This window comes from Chiloscyllium plagiosum, chromosome 12 (assembly GCF_004010195.1).
Source record: "Chiloscyllium plagiosum isolate BGI_BamShark_2017 chromosome 12, ASM401019v2, whole genome shotgun sequence".
Classification (NCBI taxonomy): Eukaryota; Metazoa; Chordata; class Chondrichthyes; order Orectolobiformes; family Hemiscylliidae; genus Chiloscyllium; species Chiloscyllium plagiosum.
The window spans coordinates 29,385,431-29,406,418 of record NC_057721.1 but is presented as its reverse complement, the minus strand read 5'-3'; the positions used below and the strand labels follow the sequence as shown (position 1 = coordinate 29,406,418).

At 40.5% G+C, this 20,988-nt stretch overlaps 1 protein-coding gene across 2 annotated transcripts in view; it reads right to left on the bottom strand.

Annotated features, from left to right (window-relative positions):
- igsf11 (immunoglobulin superfamily member 11) overlaps positions 1-20,988 on the bottom strand; it is a 180,877-nt gene that overhangs the window by 40,616 nt on the left and 119,273 nt on the right. For both annotated transcript variants that reach the window (XM_043700766.1, XM_043700767.1), the window contains exon 3: positions 8,567-8,774. In XM_043700766.1, the coding sequence (XP_043556701.1) occupies positions 8,567-8,774 (208 nt within the window). The remainder of the gene's footprint in view (positions 1-8,566; positions 8,775-20,988) is intronic.

Genomic DNA, 20,988 nt, shown 5'->3' with positions numbered 1-20,988 from the left:
CCACCTCTTAAGGGCTTCAAGTATCTGAGAACTACTTTTCAATTAAACTTTGGGGCCAGCTTCAGGTGCAAGGAAGATGGGGCGACAAAAACGAAATACTGCAGATTCTAAAAATCTGAAAAAAAGAAAGAAAATGCTGGAAAAACAAATCTGGCAGCATCTGTGAAGAGAGAAACAGAGTTAACACTTTGGAGTGCAGTATAACTGGAGCTGACCCAACTGGTATGGTCATCTCCCTGGTAGCACTGACCAGAACTCTAGCTTTCCTCCTCAGAACATCATATCAATGCAATACAGAAGGTAGCGCCAGACTGCCCAGAAACAAGCTCCAGGGATGGAAGCAACAACAGCTCCATGCCATGATCAAACTGCTTGAAAGCAGGGTATCATCCGTACTATGAGCTTTGTGAAGAATTTGACCCGTCAACATTGTAAAACATCCCAATGTGCTTTATTGGAGTGATAGGATTGGTTTAAACCATGAAAAGGTGTGAAAATTTAGGCAACGGTGGGGACTGAGAATCCACACAGGTCATTGAGTGATCAGGAGTTAGTGAGAGTTAGGATAAGGTCAGGCAAACCTTGGATGAGCTCAAGTTCATGAACAGTGGTAATAAGAGGCTGACCAGGAGGGCATTGGAACATAAGAGCCTAGAAAAATCAGCAAGTTGACAAGAATTTCAAATGGGACATAGTGGAAATGGAGAGGTGCAATCTTATGGAAGTGAGTGTATACTTTACATTGAAGAGGGTGAAAAGTCAGAAACTTAATTAAGGGTCAAATGGAACACTAAATTGTGAACACTATTTAGTCTGACAAAATTACCAGGTAGGGATGGTATTGGTGGTTAGGGATTATTGGTTCTGGGGCTCGGGCACCATTCCCCATGCTTTTCCCCACCCCCGCACACTACCCATTGTCAGCCACTGCTTGTCCCCATTAGCAGTAATTCATTCCCCAAACTGAATTTTGACCATTCCTTTGTCTGTCTAACTCTTTTTCTCTTCCTTTGGGCTCTATCTCCATCTAAAGTTTAGCCTCCAACCCTGCAGCAGCAGCCTCCTCTTCACCTCGCCCAACCCCCAACCACGTCTTCTGTATAAAAACTATCCTTTTGTCTAGCTACCATCAGTTCTGAGTACTGTATCCAAACCGGTAACTCTGATTTCTCTCCACAGATGCTGCTTAACCTGCTGAGATTTTTCAGCAATTTCTGTTTTCATTGATTGTTGTCTTTGGTTCCAAGGTTTGGACTCCTAAATTTTATTAGTAGCAATTTCATGTCAGCCAAGACTAATTAGGACAGGCCATATGACACCACAAAGACAGAGAGCAGACTGCAAGGTACAGGTGGATGTCATCAGCGTACATATGGAACTTGACATTTGGTTTTTATAAATTGAACCTTTTCCTTTTAGTGACCACACTGGTTGTGTATCACTTCAAACATTCTTTAAATACTTCCCACTGTTTATCTTTAAGTTCAACTCACAAAGCAAAGTTGAATTCAATTTATTTCTTATCCCTTCAAGCTTGCTTTACTTATACATAAAGCCTTGGTCTTTCCCTTTTTCTCAAATCAAATATCAATTTCAATCAGATTATTGTCACTATTCCCAAGATGTCCCCTTGCTGTGAGATTGATAATTAATTCTAGCTCATAACTCCTCAGTAAACACCAATTGCTTTGACAATTCTAATACATATTCTTCTAGGAACCATTTTAGAAATGTATTTTAAAAACTGTTGTTTGTATTTTACAAACTTTTGTTTGAACTGTTATACCACACGCAGTCTATGAAAACTGAAGTGCTCTAGCATAACAATGTTGTTGTTGTTCTGTGTTTTCGTGTTCTCTGCATGTTCCCTTCGATTGGAATGTAGCTAATCTAACCCCTCTATTTCAAAAGAAAATCAAAAGTAAAAGAGTAAATTGTAGACAGGTTTGCCTGACATCAGTCATAAGGAAAATGTTAGCTCATCATAACAGATTTTAATAGGAGAGCACTTGGGAAAACAGTGACAGGATTGAACAGAGTCAGCTAAGGTTTACTAAACGAAAATCATGCCTGACAAATCTATTGGAATTCTTTGAGGATGTAACTACAAGCACACCCTAGGTTGCAAACAAGTTCCATTCTGGAGTCTATTTGCAAGTCAACTCTGTGCTAGTTGGAATATTTTGCAGGACAATGTAAAGGAGCCACTCATAAGTACATGAAATGGTAGAATGTTGGATCTTCAAAATTACATTTCTTTCGGAGATCACATTTGCAAGTACAAGCTTTCATAAGTCAGAAGTTCACAAGTTGGAGACCCCACAGAGTAGAGTTGATAAAGGAGGGCCTCTGAATGTGGTTTACTTGGACATTCAGGCGGGTTGTGATAAAGGTCCCATATAAGAGATTAGTATGTCATATTAAAGAGCATGGGATTGGGAACAATGTCCTGACAGGGACAGAGAACTAGTTGGCAGACTGAAAAAGAAGAGTAGGGATAAATGGGTCTTTTCTTGAGTGGCAGCCGACGACTTTCAAGGTACCACAGGGATCAATGCTTGGATCTGAGCTATTCACAATATGTATAAGAGATGTAGATGAGGGAACTAAATGTAATAGTCCCAAGTTCGTCAACAACACAACGCTGGATGGAAGGCAAACTATGAAGATGCAGGAGATGGTTCAGTGTGATTTGAACAAGTTGAGTGAATGCACAGCAAATGAAGCACAGTGTGGATATATGTGTGGTTATCCACTTTGGTAGCTAAAACAGAAATGTTTTCATCTGACATAGCTTGCTGAATCTGATCTCATTGACTGTGTAGGAGATAGGAGATTGAATCTGAACTGGAAGATAGTCTTAATTAATACTATGCACATGCAGGTCTAACATGAACATCTTTGCTCTGAGTGAGGTTTAGAAGTCATGTGAGACCATCAAAGATGGTCATTTAGGAACCTGGTTTATTTTATTGTTCACAATCATATCCATGAGATTGTGACAAATAGATGTTGTAGTCATGGAGATGCACTCAAGAAGTTTTAGACACACCATATCTGACAGCTTGTGCTCACTATGAACAAGGAAGTGCTTGCCAAACATGCACCGATGAGATCACTGTATCTAGAAAACTAGAACAGAAGTCTCTCTTTCAGTGTTGCTGTTGTTAGCCTGAGTTTTCATAAGGCAGCAAGTGGGACTAGTTTAGTTTGAGAAACTTGGTCAGCATAGTCAAGTTGAACCTAAGCGTCTATTTCTGTGCTGTCGGACTCTATGACTAGATACAAACACACAAGGCAGTCATCCTGCAACCTAAATGAGAAAAAGGCTCCAAGGTTTTTCCAAGTTGCATTTCCTTCCAACATGATGAGTTTTGAGGGGTCAAAATATTGAAGTACATATTAAGAGCGTTTTGCAAGATTCAAAAATGGTTTGTTTTTTATTCATTCATTCATTGGTTGAGTGCATCACTGGCTAGTCCAACATTTATTGCCCACCCCTAACTGTCCAGAAGGTAGTGAGAGTCAACCATATTGCTGTGGATCTCGAGTCATGTATAGGCCAGACCAGGTTAAGATGGCAGTTTCCTCCCTTAAAAGGTAATCAGTGAACCAGATGGGTTTTTCTGACAGTTGACAATGGATTCATTGTCATTAGTAGACTCTTAATTCCAGATTTTTTAAAAAATTGTTGTGGCCGGATTCGAACCTGGGTTCCCCGAACATTACTAGGGTTTCTGGAGTAACAGTCCAGCGATAATACCACTAGGCCATTGCCTTCCTCATGGTGATCTTCCTGTCGTGTATATGTATGGTGTATTTTTGAGGAATTATCTTGGTCACAAAAGTAGAACATTTGAGGATGAAAGATTTAAAAGAATGCAAGACACATTTGTAAAATGTCTTTGTTTTACAGGTAGGCATCTTCTGTACCCTTCTAATTTGGTAGGATCAGGTTTAATACCAACTGATAAACAGACTGAACTGAAGAAACTGGTTTGGTTCATGTTGATTTGACACTTCCTACTGGTGAAAACATGACCACATTTCCTTGTCAATGCAGATTTGTCTCATGTCCATGCTTAGCTCCTCCGAGAAACGTGATATTATTTGTGACACAGAAACAACCTAGTAGATTCTCAATGATATAATCCATAGGTTGTTGAACTATGCCCTGTTTTACAGGTATTCCAAGTGATAATCTGAGTTTCTATTGATAGGTATTTTAAAAGAGGTCAGTTCCATTTCCATCAGAGAAAAGCTTTTCATCCCATATCTATTCTTGGCATTGAACTTCGAAAAGTGCTTGGCATCTGGAAACTTGTACATCTTCATGATACATTTTTCAGTTGCCCTAAATGTATACGTCGACTGCCATCTTTCTTCAATGATCAGTAAGATGCTCAACTTTGCAAATTTTTTTTTGTATTTGGAATTCAATTGTGGTTTGAGCCTGAATAAGGATACTTAGCTTACAAGACAACTTGATACTGGGTTGAGCATAGTCTTTCTGTTTTAAAGTTGCCAACTGCATCAAGCTTGTATGGGTTAAGGTTAGTCAGTGATGCTAAGACTCAATGCAATGGTTTGGAATCTTTGGTACTGGAGCTGATGGGTTTGTCACCTCATGGACTGTGATAATATGTCAATCTGTGCACACTGGCAGACTAGTCACCCATCTGTTTCAATGATGCAAAAGCTGTTTCATGTGTGTATCCTGAGGAGATGGATTGGCACATAAAATGGATAGTTCCAAAGCATGAGATGTCAGACATAATGTAAGGAGTTGGGCTGTCTTGTGTAGACTGCACCTCATGTGCCAGTTTCCCGAGTATCTTGTATAACATGGTTTAAAGGGAGATACTTGCACTGGTACCAGCATCAGTGTCAATTTTGGCATACAGTGCAGCTTGTATATTCCTTTTGGATGAGGATAAAATCTTCAACCTTTATGATGGCACCTGAACAATGCTTTAAGTTTGCCTTTGCTGTCTTACTGTGTAGTTTACAAGTCTGTACACCAGCTGAGGTCACTCCCCTGAAGGATTCTCCTTCACATGCTGCAGTAAAGAACTGGGTTGAACTTTGGGTTTTTCAGGGTGATATAGGCCAGTATTTAGCTAATTTTAAACCAGTATCCTCTTGTGGAACATAGCTTGTATATTTCATGAAATTCATGACACCAGTCTTGATGGGAGAGACAACTTGACCTCTGAACCTAGACTGATTGATGGATGACTGTTTGGAATAAGCAGTTTCGCAACTTTTATGATAACACCTTTTCAGCCTTTAGCATCCATTTAATAGCCGTAGGCTAGCTTTGAATGCCTACTTAATGCCACTGTGATGTGGTTTGTTTAGGTTTCTATATATTAGCCTGCATACCATATTCTACAGATAGTCAGATATTTGTTGAATAAGATAGCGATGTAAATAAACTTCAAGCTATTTACAATGATACATGTTACAGATGGAGATAGTCTGCATTCTGTACTTACTGCTGCCATTGTACATTGCACACATATAGCTGACTACACTGAATCCATTACACAGACAGTGATTGCAGGCAAAGCAGGTACCTTTACATTGGACTGTCACTTATCACAATGTCATGTCTTTACAAGGTACAGGGCTGGCTGCTCTGGCCATAACACAAACTTTCTAAACATTTTAGATCTCAGAATTAGTTTGTTAACAATTATACCCAGATCGAAGTCAGGTCTTCAATTATACCTACAGTACCGCAACCTTTCAGGTGAAACGTTGATCAGCCCACGCACTTGCCGACAGCCTCCTGGTGCACCTGTTTCTTCACAATTAATATTTTATCAAATAAGATTCCATTAGGGATTTAGTCCCTGGCTGCATTTCTCCAAATGTAATGGAGAATCTAAGTGAGGGATTCCTGAGAAAAATGGAATTGGAATTTTGCAAAATCTTAGCAAATCTTAGTTCCAAGAAATTTTAAAAATCTTTACGTGTAATTTCATCTTCAACAGAATCCCTTTAATGGAAAATGTGCACCTTGGTGTGCACACAACTATACTAGACCATCATTTGAAGGAGACATGGAAAGATAGTAGCCATGGGAAATAGGATAGTTCGTGTTATCATGTCCCAATTTTTCAGTGAACATAATCTGCCACAGTGGGCACTTCTTCAGCCAGAGCTGAAACGTGCGAGAAGTTCTCACATAGCAGGAGCCGCCACAAATTTCTTTTTGTACCCATCCAGAACACTGCTGACTTAAAGTGATCAAAAATTGGCAGCTTCAGAATTATTTATAAAAGCATAACTTTTGCCCACTATTGCAAGATGCTTGAATTTTAATTTTAATAAAGTAGCATCATGCACATGAAATGGTACAAAATCTTTCCCAAGCATGCCAATTCTTTTCTGTGTACGAGTACAATTTCATCATGATTGGAGTGACTGATCTATAGGTTTGAAATTATAACACAAATAAAAAGCATCAGAATAAGAACAAAAGTGCGTGGAATCTTTGCAATTTAATGTCTGTTGGATGCTGATCCAGGAAGAGGAAAAGAATGAAGGGAGGAAGGAAAAGTTTGCATCTAAAATGAGAACCTTCTATGATCTCAGGATGTCCACCTGATGTGAAACCTGTTGCATTTTAAGGAATCAAGGCAACCAATTTATATTCAGCAAGATACCACAACCAACATTCAGATAAATGATCAGTACTTTTTTTAAAAAGTGATTTTGGTTGAGAAAACAGGACTGTTGAATTTATCAGCAGGTCTGGCAGCTTCTGTGAAGAGAAATCAGAGTTAACATTTCAGGTCGGGTGACGCTTCCTCAGAACACGAACTCTGATTTCTCTTCACAGATGGTGCTTTTCCAACAACCTCTGGAGCTCTTTTGGTTTTTATTGTTGAATTTATATACAAGTCCCAGATGGAATATTCATAAGACTGTCTCTCAGGGAGCTCTAATTGCTCCCTTCACATTTGCACATGTGATGACTAACAACTGGAAACATGAAAAAGATCAATGAATTTTAAGGATTCTTTGAAATTCAGATACAATGCCCATCCATTGTGACCGTATTTGGGATCAAAGCAATAACTGTATCTAGTCTACAGATGTCAAAGCTAAATTATACATTATAGTGATCTTTATTTACTTAAAAAAAAAGGGAAATAATCAAGTATCTATGCATGTATTAAAATTGTTGAAGCAGAGAATTTATAATCATGCTATTGAAGTTGTACACATTCCGATCTTTAAAACCAATTTTGCCAGCGAAGGTGGCATGTTCCGTATAATTAACATTTGACTAAAAGCCATTTCTACTTTCCATTTTGGCAAATGGGACTAGTTTTGTTTGACAAACCTGGTCGACATGGACAAGTTGGGACCAAAAGGTCTGTTTCTGTGCCATATGACTCTATTTTGAAATGTAGTGAAGATAGTTATCTCAAACAGCACAAAGTAAGGGCATGAATTTCCATGGTTGTCCAAACGTACTGAATCCCTCTCTTTGTAGTGATGTCACTTGAGGCCAAAATGTCTGCTCATCATCAGAGACCACCACAACCACAGGACCAGGACACCCTCTCTCATACTGGGAGAGGGGGACATAAGACTACTACTGCACCAGAACAAGCCTGAAAGAGATGAAGGTCCCAAGAGGCATTTCAGAGAAAGAGAAAGCAATGAACTCGGCTGCAGTCTGCTATTTACAGAAATCAAGAGGTATGACGATCTCTCCTGCAGGTCTTTTGTCCCACTAAGTGGTTCCATGTGATGATACAAAGCTGCGAAATAAGACGAAAAGCTCCTGCTACCCATAAGTACATAAATACAGCAGTCAGGGAAAGGTGACCAGAGGTGATATTTATAGGAAATCCAGTTCAAGGTGAAAAATGTAAAGGCCTTCTCATCCAATTGTGTTTTTTTTCTGCCATTTCCCCTCCAGTTCTGAGCAAGATAATGGATGGAAAACCAATGCACGCTATTTAATCTTAATTCCTGCATTTTTCACTTTCAGTTGCCATCTTTTATATTCATCGACATTCAAGTCATCATGCTTCATAAAGTAAAGCTTTGGTTACAGTATTTCAAATATAACAGTGCTTAAATTACAAAATAGAAGGTGAAAGTGCAATACCTTGATACCCTTACATTATAAATACAGTGTTCAGTGAAATGGATAACCCAGTGTTTCATAATCGAATTTGAACACAATTTTGTAGTGTGGATTAACATCAAGTGAAAGTAGGATTGAAAATGGCAGTCTCAAGTTGACCTATAACCTTAAAAGCCAGTCTAGAAAATAAACCTTCAAGTCAGCAATATAGCCTCAATTTGACCATTCATTTTGTCACTGAAGGATCACGGTAATTTGCAGCTTTCATCTCTTTGGAATATTGAGCAACTGTGTAATAAGGTGAATCGACTGACTTGACAAGTCGTACTGTCATGTGTGCACTTTCATGGTAACTGGGAGGTAATAACCCTTGCACAGCATGCCAAAATTATATCTTATGCATTGCATACAGGATCATAATCTCAGAGAAAGATAGGAGAATAAATAACATACCTAGTACAGACAGTCCAAGAATGCCTATGTTCCTCTCTCCTCTGTCAGGCAGATTGTTCACCAAGCATTGGTATGTCCCTGTGTCTGACAGTTGTGTATTATTAATGAAGATGGAGGCACTTGTGCTTGGCATAGTGACAACAAATCCGACACGGGAATTAAACTGGGTGGCTCCACTAATTACCTGGCCGCCCTGGTACAAAATTACCTGTGACAGAAAAAGAAGAAATAGAATATGTTGCTTTTAATTTATTGTGACCATTGACCAATTCTAAAATACAACACAGTGTCACATGCATTTACTTCATTTTTATCTTATTAGAACACCTGAGTTTTTCACATGGAATAGATTATCAAGAGAGCTATGCACCTGTGTGTTTGTACAGGTTTCAGCAACACAAGAGGTCCTATAGTGCTTCACCTGATCAATGTTAATTTGAGGTGCCCAGAGAAGATATGTTTATTTACAATCAAATGACATTTTAACAATTTTACAATTTCTTCAATCTTCTTAATTATCAGAGAATGTACAGGTTCTGTAATTGTACAAATTCCTTTCAGGCACTTCGACTGAAATTTTGGTATCAAAATTACCTTATCTTTGTTACTGGAGCGAAACCAGATGATGTTTAATGTACAGCATAGACAATGGTTTTTAATGGAAGCTGGTCACATCTCATCTAAAGGCGACATGTTATAGTTATTGTCTCTAAACTCATGATGCTGAATATTAAATACCCATGATTAAGGTATTTTTGCCTGGTGATGACATTTAAAATGGTTGGATGGGGGATCTAAGATGGCGGAGATCTGAGAAGATCGCACTGCAGAGCTTCGCATTGCAGCAGGAGCAGAACGGTCCTAGCTTGGGGCATTGGAAAGATTATGGAGCCCCAAGAAACATTTAAAAATTGACTTACCTGTATTTTCAGCTGTCCAGAAATGCCTAAAAAGGGAGGAGGAGCATCCGAGGCCGGGCCTGCAGCAGCCTCAGAGCTGATTACTCTCCAGGACCTGGTGAACCAGCTCTCGAAATCTCGCGAGATGTTGGGGAAACAGATTGAAGAGAAGCTGGCTCCAGTCTCTCTCATGCTGCAGAAGCAGGAGATGCAGCTGGGACACCTGGAGAAGAGGATGGATGAGGTGGAGCATAGGGTCACAGTGGTGGAAGCTGATGCCAGTTCATCCAAGGATGAGATCCAAGCCCTGAAGATGCAGGTTCATAATTTGCGTGACAGTGGATGATATTGAAAACAAGGGCAGAAGAAAAAACATTTGGATCATTGGTCTGCCCAAGGGTAAGGAAGGTGAGCGGCCTGCAGAATTTGTTGAAGGTTGGCTTCCGAAATTTCTTGACTTGGAGACTGGCATGAGAGGATTGAAGATAGAGCGGGCTCACCGGTCGCAGCACGGATGTCGGGTCTGAGTCAACGCCCTCGTCCTTTCCTGGTACCGTTCCATCATTACCGGGATAAGGAGTGAGTCATGGAGGCTTCGAGACTCCAGGGGAAGGACCCAAAGGCCCTAATTTACGAGGGGTCTAAGATCATGCTTTTTCAGGACTTCTCAGCGGCGGCGATCCAGAAACGAAAATCGTATGATGGTGTCAAGAGAAGACTGAGGGAGCTTGGGATTCAGTACTCCCTGAGATATCCAGCAGTGCTTCGGATCATCTTAGATGGATCCATGCATCTCTTTGACACATCGGAGAAGGCAAGAGACTTAGTGGACAAACTAACCTAATTTAAACAATTGTAGTGTGTATAAATATTGTTGCTTGGGTGTGCGTTTATCATTCTGTAAAAGAAATGGAGGAAATCCGGTTTTGAGCTTTGTTTTTCCCCTTTTTGTTCCTCTATTGATTATAATTTGGTTCAAACCATGTCTGGCGGTGGTTAAGATGTACATTTTAAATTTCTAAGCTATGACATACCAAAGGATGGGTGGGGTATTTATTCCCCCTTTTTTTATAAAATTTTATTTATTCATATTGATATTCTATAGGGTGTTTATTCTTTTTAGCTTGTGCTTGCGATGCGGCTCTAGCTGGGAGAAGTGAAGGTGGTTGAGATGGTTAGATGCCTATTTATGGGCAGTTCGGGATGGGTAGTTGCCCCTTCCGGGCAGGGGGTGAGTTCCCCGACTCAGTGCTATTGGCGCTTTATATGTTGATTTGTTTTCTGGTTTTTGTTGTTTTTTATTTCTAATAATTTTGTATGTTTGTTAAGTGTAGTGCTTTTAGTCCACCAAATGTAAAAACTACATAAACTATGTGACACTAAGGCTCAGCAATTTGTGGTTCAGGTTCCTCCTCTCTGGAATTTAAATGTAATTGCAGAAGATTATGGCTAATGATTCGATTAAATGGTGTACCTGGAATATCAAGGGAAGTCACTCACCAATCAAGAGGGAGAAGGTACTCTTGAGTCTTAGAAAGGAGAAGGTGGATATTGCTTTGTTACAGGCGACATATTTGGATGACAAGGAGCATCTGAAATTACAGCAGAATGGCTTTGACTGAGTTTATTTTTCATCATTTAATACCAGAAGTAGGGGAGTGGCAATATTGGTTAGGAAAAATCTCTCATTTAAATTATTGGAATGTATTAAGGATACATATGGGAGGTTTGTAATTCTTAAAACCTTGATAAATGGGGAAGAATATGGTGTTTTAAATGTTTATTGTCCCCCAGCTCATCCTCTTAAATTCTTGGTAGATGCTTTTTCTAAACTGATAATTCTCAACTCGCGGCATATCATTATAGGGGGAGTTTTTAACTGCCTCATGGACTCCACAGTAGACAAGTTGCCTAAAGGTCCCTCAATACCCTCTGCACAAACTAAACAGCTATTGGGTCTGTGTGGGGAATTAGGGTTGGTGGACGTCTGGAGGTGTCTCCACCCTACAGGTAGGGATTTCACGTTTTTCTCTAATCCGCATAGATGTCACACGAGGATTCTTTTTTTTTCTGACCCCTGTGGTAACCCTGGATCTGGTGGCATCGTGTACGATTGGTAATATTGCCATCTCTGATCATGCTCCAATGTACCTCATGGTTAAGATTAAGGATGTTACAGTGGATTCAAGGTACTGGCAAATGGACCCCTTTATTCTCATGGACAGCAAGTTTGTGGAGTATTTCTCTAGGGAATTTTGGGCATTCCTAGCCATCAACATAGGCTCGATTGATAGCTCACCTGTTCTCTGGGAAACTGCCAAAGCTTATGCCAGGGGTTAGTTATTTCATATTCCACCAGTTGGAAGTGGCAGAAGGGTGAGCAGCAACACCTCCTTGAAGCACGGTTGAAGGCAGCCGAGAAGGCCTATTTTGACAGCCCTTGTTGGTCAAACTACAGAGAATTACGACACTGCGGTCTGCACTAAATTCTGTGCTCATGCAGACGGCAAATAAGGAGCTGGCTTTTGCAAAGCAAAGGTGAAACGAGCATGGTGACAAGCCAGGCAAATACTTAGCATACCTTGCCAGAAAGAGAAGCGCCCCACAAACCATTACAGCGATTAGGTAGGGGTCTGGGAACCTAACATGTGGTTATAAAAAGATTAATGTGGCGTTCCAGAGATTCTACTCTAAGTTATACCAGTCTGAGAATTGTGAGGAGGGGCAGGCCAAATGGAATCTTTTTTTAGAGATCTGAAACTCCCGGGTGTGACTCCCGAACAACGGTCCTTTCTCAATGTCCCATTATCAGAGCAAGAAGTGCAGGAAGCTGTGAGGCAGCTTCAGAGTGGAAAGGCACCTGGTCCCTGATGGACTTCCCAGTGAATTCTATAAGGAAATTATAAGTATACTGTCAGGCCCGATGCTGAATATGTTTAATGATTCATACAGTCATGATTGTCTCCCACCATCTCGGAGAGAGGCCAATATTTCACTTATCCTTAAAAAAGGGAAGGATCCGGAAGACTGTGCTTCATACAAGCCCATCTCGCTCTTAAATGTGGACTTTAAGATCCTCTCTAAGGCTCTTGCGTTAAGGCTGGAGACTGTGTTATCCTCTATTATTAAAGAGGATCAATCTGGCTTCATAAAGGGTCGCAGATCCCCCAATAACGTTAGGAGGCTGCTTAACGTAATTCAAGCATGCCAACAGCAGTCAATACAGGGATTGGTGATTTCTTTAGATGCAGAGAAGGCATTTGACCGAGTTGAGTGGCCGTACCTTTTCTATACTCTAGACCGGTTTGGTCTGGGTGAAGTTTACTTAAGATGGGTAAAGGTTCTCTACAGTGTACCTCTCGCTGCGGTCGTTACCAACGGGGTATGATCAAGCAATTTTAATATTGAACCGTTGGCAGAGGCCATTCGTGGGGATCTCAATATATCAGCTCCAGGAGTGGGGTCAAAATTACATAAGATCTCACTATATGAAGACGATGTTCTAATTTTCTTGACAAATCCAGCACTTTCAGTGCCTTGCCTGATACAATGCATTCACGCGTTTGGCGCTTTTTCAGGGTATAAGATTAATTTTGCTAAATCAGAGGCTATGCCTATGGGTGGTCTTACGAAAGAGTTGGCTCTTGAGAGTGACTATAGATTCCCATTTAGATGGTCACAGGGGGGTTTTGTGTATTTGGACATATTCATTACTCCAGTTCTGGATTGGCTGTTCAAAACCAATTTTACTCAATTATTTTAAAAAAATTAAACAAGATCTCCAAAGATGGGAGGCACTTCCGGTCTCGTGGTTGGGTCGGATAGCGCTTATTAAGATGAATATTCTCCCTTGTTTGCTATACCCTATACGGATGTTCCCCCTGATTTTCAATAAACAAACACTCAGGAGACTGAACAGTTGGTTCAGCTTCTTTATCTGTCACTGTAAACGGCCCTTCATTAAATTAGCCAAACTGCAGTGGCCTCACAGATTTGGGGGAGTAGACCTTCCGGACATTAAAAATTACCAATTAAGCTCGCTTTTGACCTGCGTAAGTGATTGGGTTTGTGGGGATCCTCTTTCAATATGGCTAGATATCGAAGCCTCCCAGGCAAAGTACCCCCTTACCAGTTTGCTGTTTTTGGACAAGGTGAGGACAGTTAGGGAATATTGCCATAACCCAATAGTCATCAATACTGTTAAAGCATGGAGGGCAACTCGGCAGAGTGAAGGTAATATTGGCAAAACATCTTTGTTTACAACTTTAGTGGGTATGCAGAGTTTTCAATCGGGTATGATAGATTTAGGATTTAAACGTTGGGCAGTTAGGGGTGTGTCTTGCATGGGTGATTGGTTTGAGGGAGATGTAATGATGTCCTTCGATCAGTTCGTACGGAAGTAAGAGTTACCTAATAGAGACCTCTTTCGTTTTTTTTCAAGTGAGAGATTTTATTCAAAAAAAACCACACTTTTGACTGATCCCTACAAATCTGACATAGAATGAGGGGCACTAAGGGCTAAGAGTACACTCCCTGTCAGTACTTTATATCACCAGTTGGTGGGTGCCACCTCAGATGAGTCTGATCGACTCTGCAAGATGTGGGAAAGAGAGCTGGGTGTTGAAGTTTCTTCAGAGGCATGGGAGGATATTTGGGAGAATGCAAGGAAGATATCAATTTGCAATAGGACCCATGCTTTACAGTTGAAGATTCTCCACAGAGTCCACTTAGCCCCAGACCATTTGTCAAAATTTAAACCAGGGGTATCTTCAGCATGTCCCAAGTGCAAGGTCTGTACGGGTACTCTTACCCATTGTCTTTGGTCTTGTGACAGGCTTCAAACATATTGGAGTGCTGTAGCGGGTGCAATGGAGAGGATTTTGGGTGTAGCGGTGGAGAAGGACCCTATTTCTCACCTTTTGGGCCTACCTATTGTATTTCCTGCAGACGCGCATAAGAAAAAGCTTTTCAATATTCTTACGTTCTGTGCAAGGAAGAATATCTTGCTCGGTTGGATATCCCAAAACCCTCCTGGCCTGTCGGGTTGGCGGAAGATTGTTATGGAGCCTATTCCCCTGGACTTTCTCACAAATATGGTACACCACAAAACTGAGAATTTTTACAAAACATGGCAACCCTTTTTGAAATACCTGGACACAGAATTATCTGCCACACTAACAAGGGCTTTTATATAGCCGTAGCGATTGTGTTTCATGAGTCCAATATCCAGGGAGGAGGAACTGTGAATGTATGAGTGTTGTTTGACTGGGCTGAGTTATCACTATTTATTTGTTTGTTGTTAGGTATTTATTTATTTAGTTAAATAGCCAGTTTAGGGTTTTTTTTAATTTTATATTTCTCTATATGTTTATACATTCATACAGGAGGGTGGGTTGGGGAATTTTTTTTATTATTTGGGTTTAATTTTGTACTATTTTTGTACTGTTTTGAATTGCATTGTTTTGTATTTGTTGTAATATTTAAAAATCTATTTTTTCTTAATAAGATATATTATATTAAAGAAATGGTTGATGCCCAGCCAGTCATCTGCCCACTCACCCCAAGCTTGCCCCATAATAGTGAGGGTGGGCATGTTCCAGAAGCAGCATCCCAAACCTCATACAATATGCAAGCAAATAATCAATAATAACTGAAGTTGCTAAAAGCACAACTAACCCCAATAACCCATGACAAAATATAGCTGTGCAAGTAGCTCTTTTCCATTTTTAAGAAAAGCACTGACACAAACAAAGCTGAGAAGATGGTGCACTTCTTCAGAGGGTGCACTGGGTGCATCAAGGCCCAACCCCAAATCCTCAGATTCCCCTCTACTCGTCCTTCTGCACTGTCTGCATAATCAAACCTGGTCTCCAGCCCTTCTCACCGCTCCACAGGTTCCAGGCTTCCTCCTCACTAACCATAGTCTTCATAATAATACACTTCTGACTCCTGAAAGCCTGAACACCATCTACAAGGAACAAGTCAGGAGCGTGATGGAATATTCTTCAACTGCCTGGATGGGTGCAGCTCCAACAACATTTAAGAAGCCTGACACCACCCAGGGCATCCACTCTGCTTGACTGGCATCATGTATGCAACTATTTGCCTCCCCCTCTTCACCACCACGCTCAATAACAGTGTGTACAATCTAGAAAATGCATAGCAGAAATTCACTAAAGATCCTTAAGACATCTTCCAAATCCACCAGCGCTTCCATCTAAAAGGACAAGGGCAGCATACACATGGGAACATCACCACCTGCAAGTTCCCCAAGCCACTCACCACCCTGACTTGGAAATATATTGCCAGTCGTTCACTGTCACTAGGTACAAATCCTGGAATTTCCTCTGTCACAGTATTGTGAATATCTCCACACTTAAGTATCTCTAATAGTTCAGAAGGCCAAGACTCGAAGATATGAGCTATAGGGAAAAGCTGAATAGCTAGAGCTTTTTTCCCCTGGAGTATCGGAGGCTGAGAGGTGACCTTATAAAGGTTTTTAAAATCATGAGGGATATGGATAGTGAGAGTAGCCAAGGTCTTTTTCCTAGGTATAAGGAGAATAGTCCAAAACTCGAGAGCATAGTTTTAAAGTGAGAAGGGAAAGATTTAAAAAGGGCTTGAGAGGTAACTTTTTCATGCGGAGGATGGTGCATGTATTGAACGAGCTCCCAGAATGAAGGAGTACAATTGTAGCATTTAAAAGGCATCTGAATGGGTATATGAATAAGGAGGGCTCAGAAAAATGTGGACCAAATAGTGGCAATGGGACTCGGTCATATTGGACTGTCTGGTTGGTGCAAAGTTGGACCAAAGGGTCTGTTTTCATGCTATATAACTCTATTATTCTAAGGGAGCTCACCATCACCTTCACACACGCACCTAGAGATGGGCAATTATTGATGACTCAACCAACAGCACTCACACTCCATGACTGAATAGAAAAAGTGTATCATTTCTGCACAAAGGGAGTGACTAAAATTCATCAGATCAAATGATACCAGGCTGTTTCAAAAACAGCAAAATAATTTTTGAATGACAAGATTGTTTTTTCTGATAGAAATAATGTGCAGATAGGCAGTTTTCAAACTTACTATAACATCGAGAATGCACCAGTGTGTAAGTACAATATGTTTATTAATGACAGCAAATGGGTTTCAATCCCAATTAAGTACTGATGGTTTGATTTACACTTTGCTTAACTCTTGCCCCATGATAATTTATTTTCACTTTTGCATTCTTCAACTTGAGTAAGGAAGGTAGGACACACAGTATAAGGATTCAGGAAGGTGTCTTATTACCTCTGGATGACCCATGGAGAAAAGGATGTTTATTTAAAAAGGCACTTAAATATTCTCACATAGTAAAGGCACACTTTGGGCTGTTAAGTCATGCTTAGACTTCATAAACTTATGATAATTAAGCCTCATAATTGTCATTGCAAACAACAAATATTTGTCAAGAGTTCAGGCTTTACCTCATTGCTAAAATCACTGACATAACTCCATTAGTTAAACAATGCTCTAAATTACATCATTAATCTGCACATAGTGTGAATTCAGATTCAGTTTGAATCATAACTCATTATTCAACCATCAACTCTGAATTAATTGTGACTTGACATTAAATGGCCATATCATGCAGACATAACAGGGTAGTTGCTGAAACAAATGATTCAGAGAGAACACAGGGTAACAGCTTCAGAAGAGGAGACAACCATTTAGGTTAGAAATAAGGAGAAATGTCTTCACTGAAAGGGTTGTGAATCTTCTGAATTCTCTTTCTAGAGAGATAGGGCTGTTTATATATTCAGAAAGGAGGTCATTTGATTTTTGGGTACTGTGGGATCAAAGGGTACTGTGGGGATATTACAGGAGAATGGAGTTGAGATGGAGATCAGGCATAAATGACTATGGAAGCTGAAAACGGCCAAGTGGCCTACATCAGTCCTTAATTCTTATGATGTTTGGTCCCACACATGCCTAGAAAAAACATAGGAAGCAAACTTAATTGAGGGCATGGTGCTCAATCATCATAAAGACAAAAAGCAGAAAACTGGATATGGGATACCTGAAAAAAAAAATCAGCCAGTCAACCTGGATCGCAGAGAGAACCAGAGTTAAAATTTGATGTCCTCTCATTGAGGCTTATTTTTGATTTTCTTTGCAATTGCATGCAAACCAATAAGCCAACTTTTCCACAGCATAACATATGCTCCCGCAACTGGTACAGGTATGTTCCTAATATCTTGTGTTACATTCTTCACTTCAGCGCAAATGTATCAAACATGACAAGGATTGGTCAAACAATAATGCAGTTTTAGTTGCATTTTGAAGAAAAGTTGTATTGGACTTGAGCATTAACTGGTTTCTCTCTTCACAGATGCTGCCGACCTGAGTTTTGCCAACATGTTGTTTTTGTTTCAGATTTCCCACTTCCATCATATTTTGCTCTAATATTAACGTAATTTGTTTACTTGAAGGTATACTATAAACAGATAAAGTTAACTGGAAGATTAAGTGCAGCATGTCTAATATCTGCTCCAGCTGGTTGTAGAGTGAACACAAGTCAGGAGTCTGATAAATCACATCCAATTGAGGCAGTAATTATGATATAATTGTTTTAAGATACATATCCTTCAAAGCACACATACCTCGAGAGCGCCATCTGACTCCTCCTCACCCGATTGAAACAAACTGACTTAAGGAAAAGCCAAAGCAAGCAAGCTGGAAAAAGGTGTGAACTGAAAAAGGACCCTGTTAAGTAGCATCAGTTGTTTTCAATGTGGGAAATAATCTTCAAACTCGGTAGATAAGGGGATCTTGTGGCCCAGCGAGTGATTGTGCCTATCTCTGAGCCAGGAGGACCAGTTTCAAATCGCACCTATTCCAGAGGTGTATGACTGGTTCATTAGAAAGCAAGAGCTGAAAATGTGTTGCTGGAAAAGCGCAGCAGGTCAGGCAGCATCCAGGGAACAGGAGAATTGACGTTTCGGGCATAAGCCCTTCTTCAGGAATGAGGAAAGTTTGTCCAGCAGGAGCGTTTCAGAGAACACCTCTGGGACACCCGGACCAACCAACCCAACCACCCTGTGGCTCAACATTTCAATTCCCCCTCCCACTCCACCAAGGATATGCAGGTCTTTGGACTCCTCCATCGCCAGACCACAACAAAACGACGGTTGGAGGAAGAGCGCATCATCTTCCGCCTAGGAACCCTCCAACCACAAGGGATGAACTCGGATTTCACCAGTTTCCTCATTCCCCCTCCCCCCAGATTCTCCTGTTCCCTGGATGCTGCCTGACCTGCTGCGCTTTTCCAGCAACACATTTTCAGCTCTGATCTCCAGCATCTGCAGACCTCACTTTCTCCTCATTAGAAAGCAAATCAAACTCAATACATGGAGACCTTACAGCAGATGGGAGAAGCAATTTAAGACTCCTCCCCCATCCACTGGAAAAAAAACAACCCTTGTTTTCTTGCACTAGCTAATTCATTTCTGATATATCGGCATGAACCACACCACGGAAAACCATAGTGATTGGAATGACCAACACTTGACCTGAGGACTCAAAAGAAACAATGATGACTGAATTGCAAAAGTTTTTAGTCTATGGTGACGATGGGATAATTGTAGTCAATGCACCACAATTTTCCAATAAGCTGGCAGCTACATGTGAATCCCTGACATTGACAAAGGGATTGAATATTCCACTCAAAGTTTTGCCATGTAGGCTTTGTTGAAAGGGAAGGTTTATTATGCATTGTCCAACATAAGCTTTGCTTCTGATCTGTGGACACCTGAGGCGATGAAGAAAGAATGTAGTGTCCAACTCACTTCCTACATTACTAAATTATAACAGTACAAAGCACTTCTACTGCTAGTTGGCATGATGAATTCAGTATTGCAGGTGGCAACATTAATACAGAAGAGGAACAAGTGACAATGAAAATGAAGTAATCAAAAGTATGCTGCCCATAGGTCAAGCTTTAGACCTCCTTCAACTGCACATTTCAACAATGGGATCTCAACCAGCCTGCCTGCAAAGTTTAATATCTGAGCCCTATTATTTCATATAATTACCTGTGCAAGTTCCAAGATCCTTAAAAGTCTGGAAGATATTATGGGGGCCAGAACATTCAACTGTGCAGTGATGTTTAGTAGAATGGGAACACTAGTAAAAGGAAGTAGCCTCCCAAGAACCCCTGTGATCAACAATCCTAATTGCAGTCTCTTTGTGATCTCAACTAATGTTGAGTCTATTAAATCAATACCTTGGATTCAAACCTACAGCAGGGTCTTTTATTCAACCTAATATATTGGGAGACCAGATTGAGAGCCAGAATGCAATATTTCAATAATTTAATTGACATAACCATGGAGTTTTCTCACAGTATACATCAAATTCACTCAAATATTAGTCCCCTTTCAGCATATCCAACCTTTTTCCCTCCAAAATCCCTTGAACTACTCCCAATTCTGGCCACTTGCAAATTAATAATTTGTTTTGCTCCACCAAAGATAACCAGCTTTAAGTGATGAGCTCTAAAATTCCACTTCTCTATCCCCTTTTAAAGGCACTCGAGAGCTACTTCTTGACCATACTTTGATCACCTGATCCAATGTGTCCCGATGTTGATTGCATTTCACATTTTGTTCGACTCGGCTGTGAAGTGCCACGCCTTTAGAGGAATGCTGCTGTTGCAGTACAGGATGTTAAACCAGCAGTCGTTCAATCAGATCTGCTCAGTTCCAACAGACCTACAACCATACTTCCTTTGCTCAGTCAAAAACTAATGAGATTCAACACCAGGAGATATTCATCACACACTTCTACGTACAATCCACAGTACTGGAGACAATCAAATGAGTAAACTGTATTTCTGCTACCTTTTGACTATTAACCTACAATCAGGTTGAAAATAGCAAAGGAGTAGCTTTGTATCTGTGATAGTGGAGGTAGTTCGTAAGCTAGCTCAGCAGGAATCATCACAACTTTACACAGCTGAGCAGAACAGGCAGCTACATTAACAACTCATTGAATAGAGCTAGTTGACAGATTCTTCCAGTCCATAATTTGATGTCAGCAGGAATTACTTCAGGTTCAGTATGGCACTTACAGAGGGGACACAGCACAAACAGGTCATTTGGCCCAACCAGTTCACATTCCAGCATTTATGCTTCACTCAAACTGCCTTCCATTTTTTTACATGTGAAGCCAAAGACTTTGTTGATTTTGAAGGTTCCTAGGAGCCCATAAAACAGCTCTGGAAAACAAAGAATTTTCTGAACTCTAAAATCCCTAATTGACTGCTGCATTAATTCATTCGTTCGGTTATTTACACACACCCCTACCTGCTCTGGGTCAAGCCACAAATGGCAGAGAGATAACAGTTCAACCAAATTCCTGTTGATACCATGGGGCTCCTTTTGCACTTACATGGATGGCCATGGACAACCATCTCGAATAGTTGAGTGCATTGGAAGACACCTTGGTGATTTTAAAGACCAGGAAATTCTTC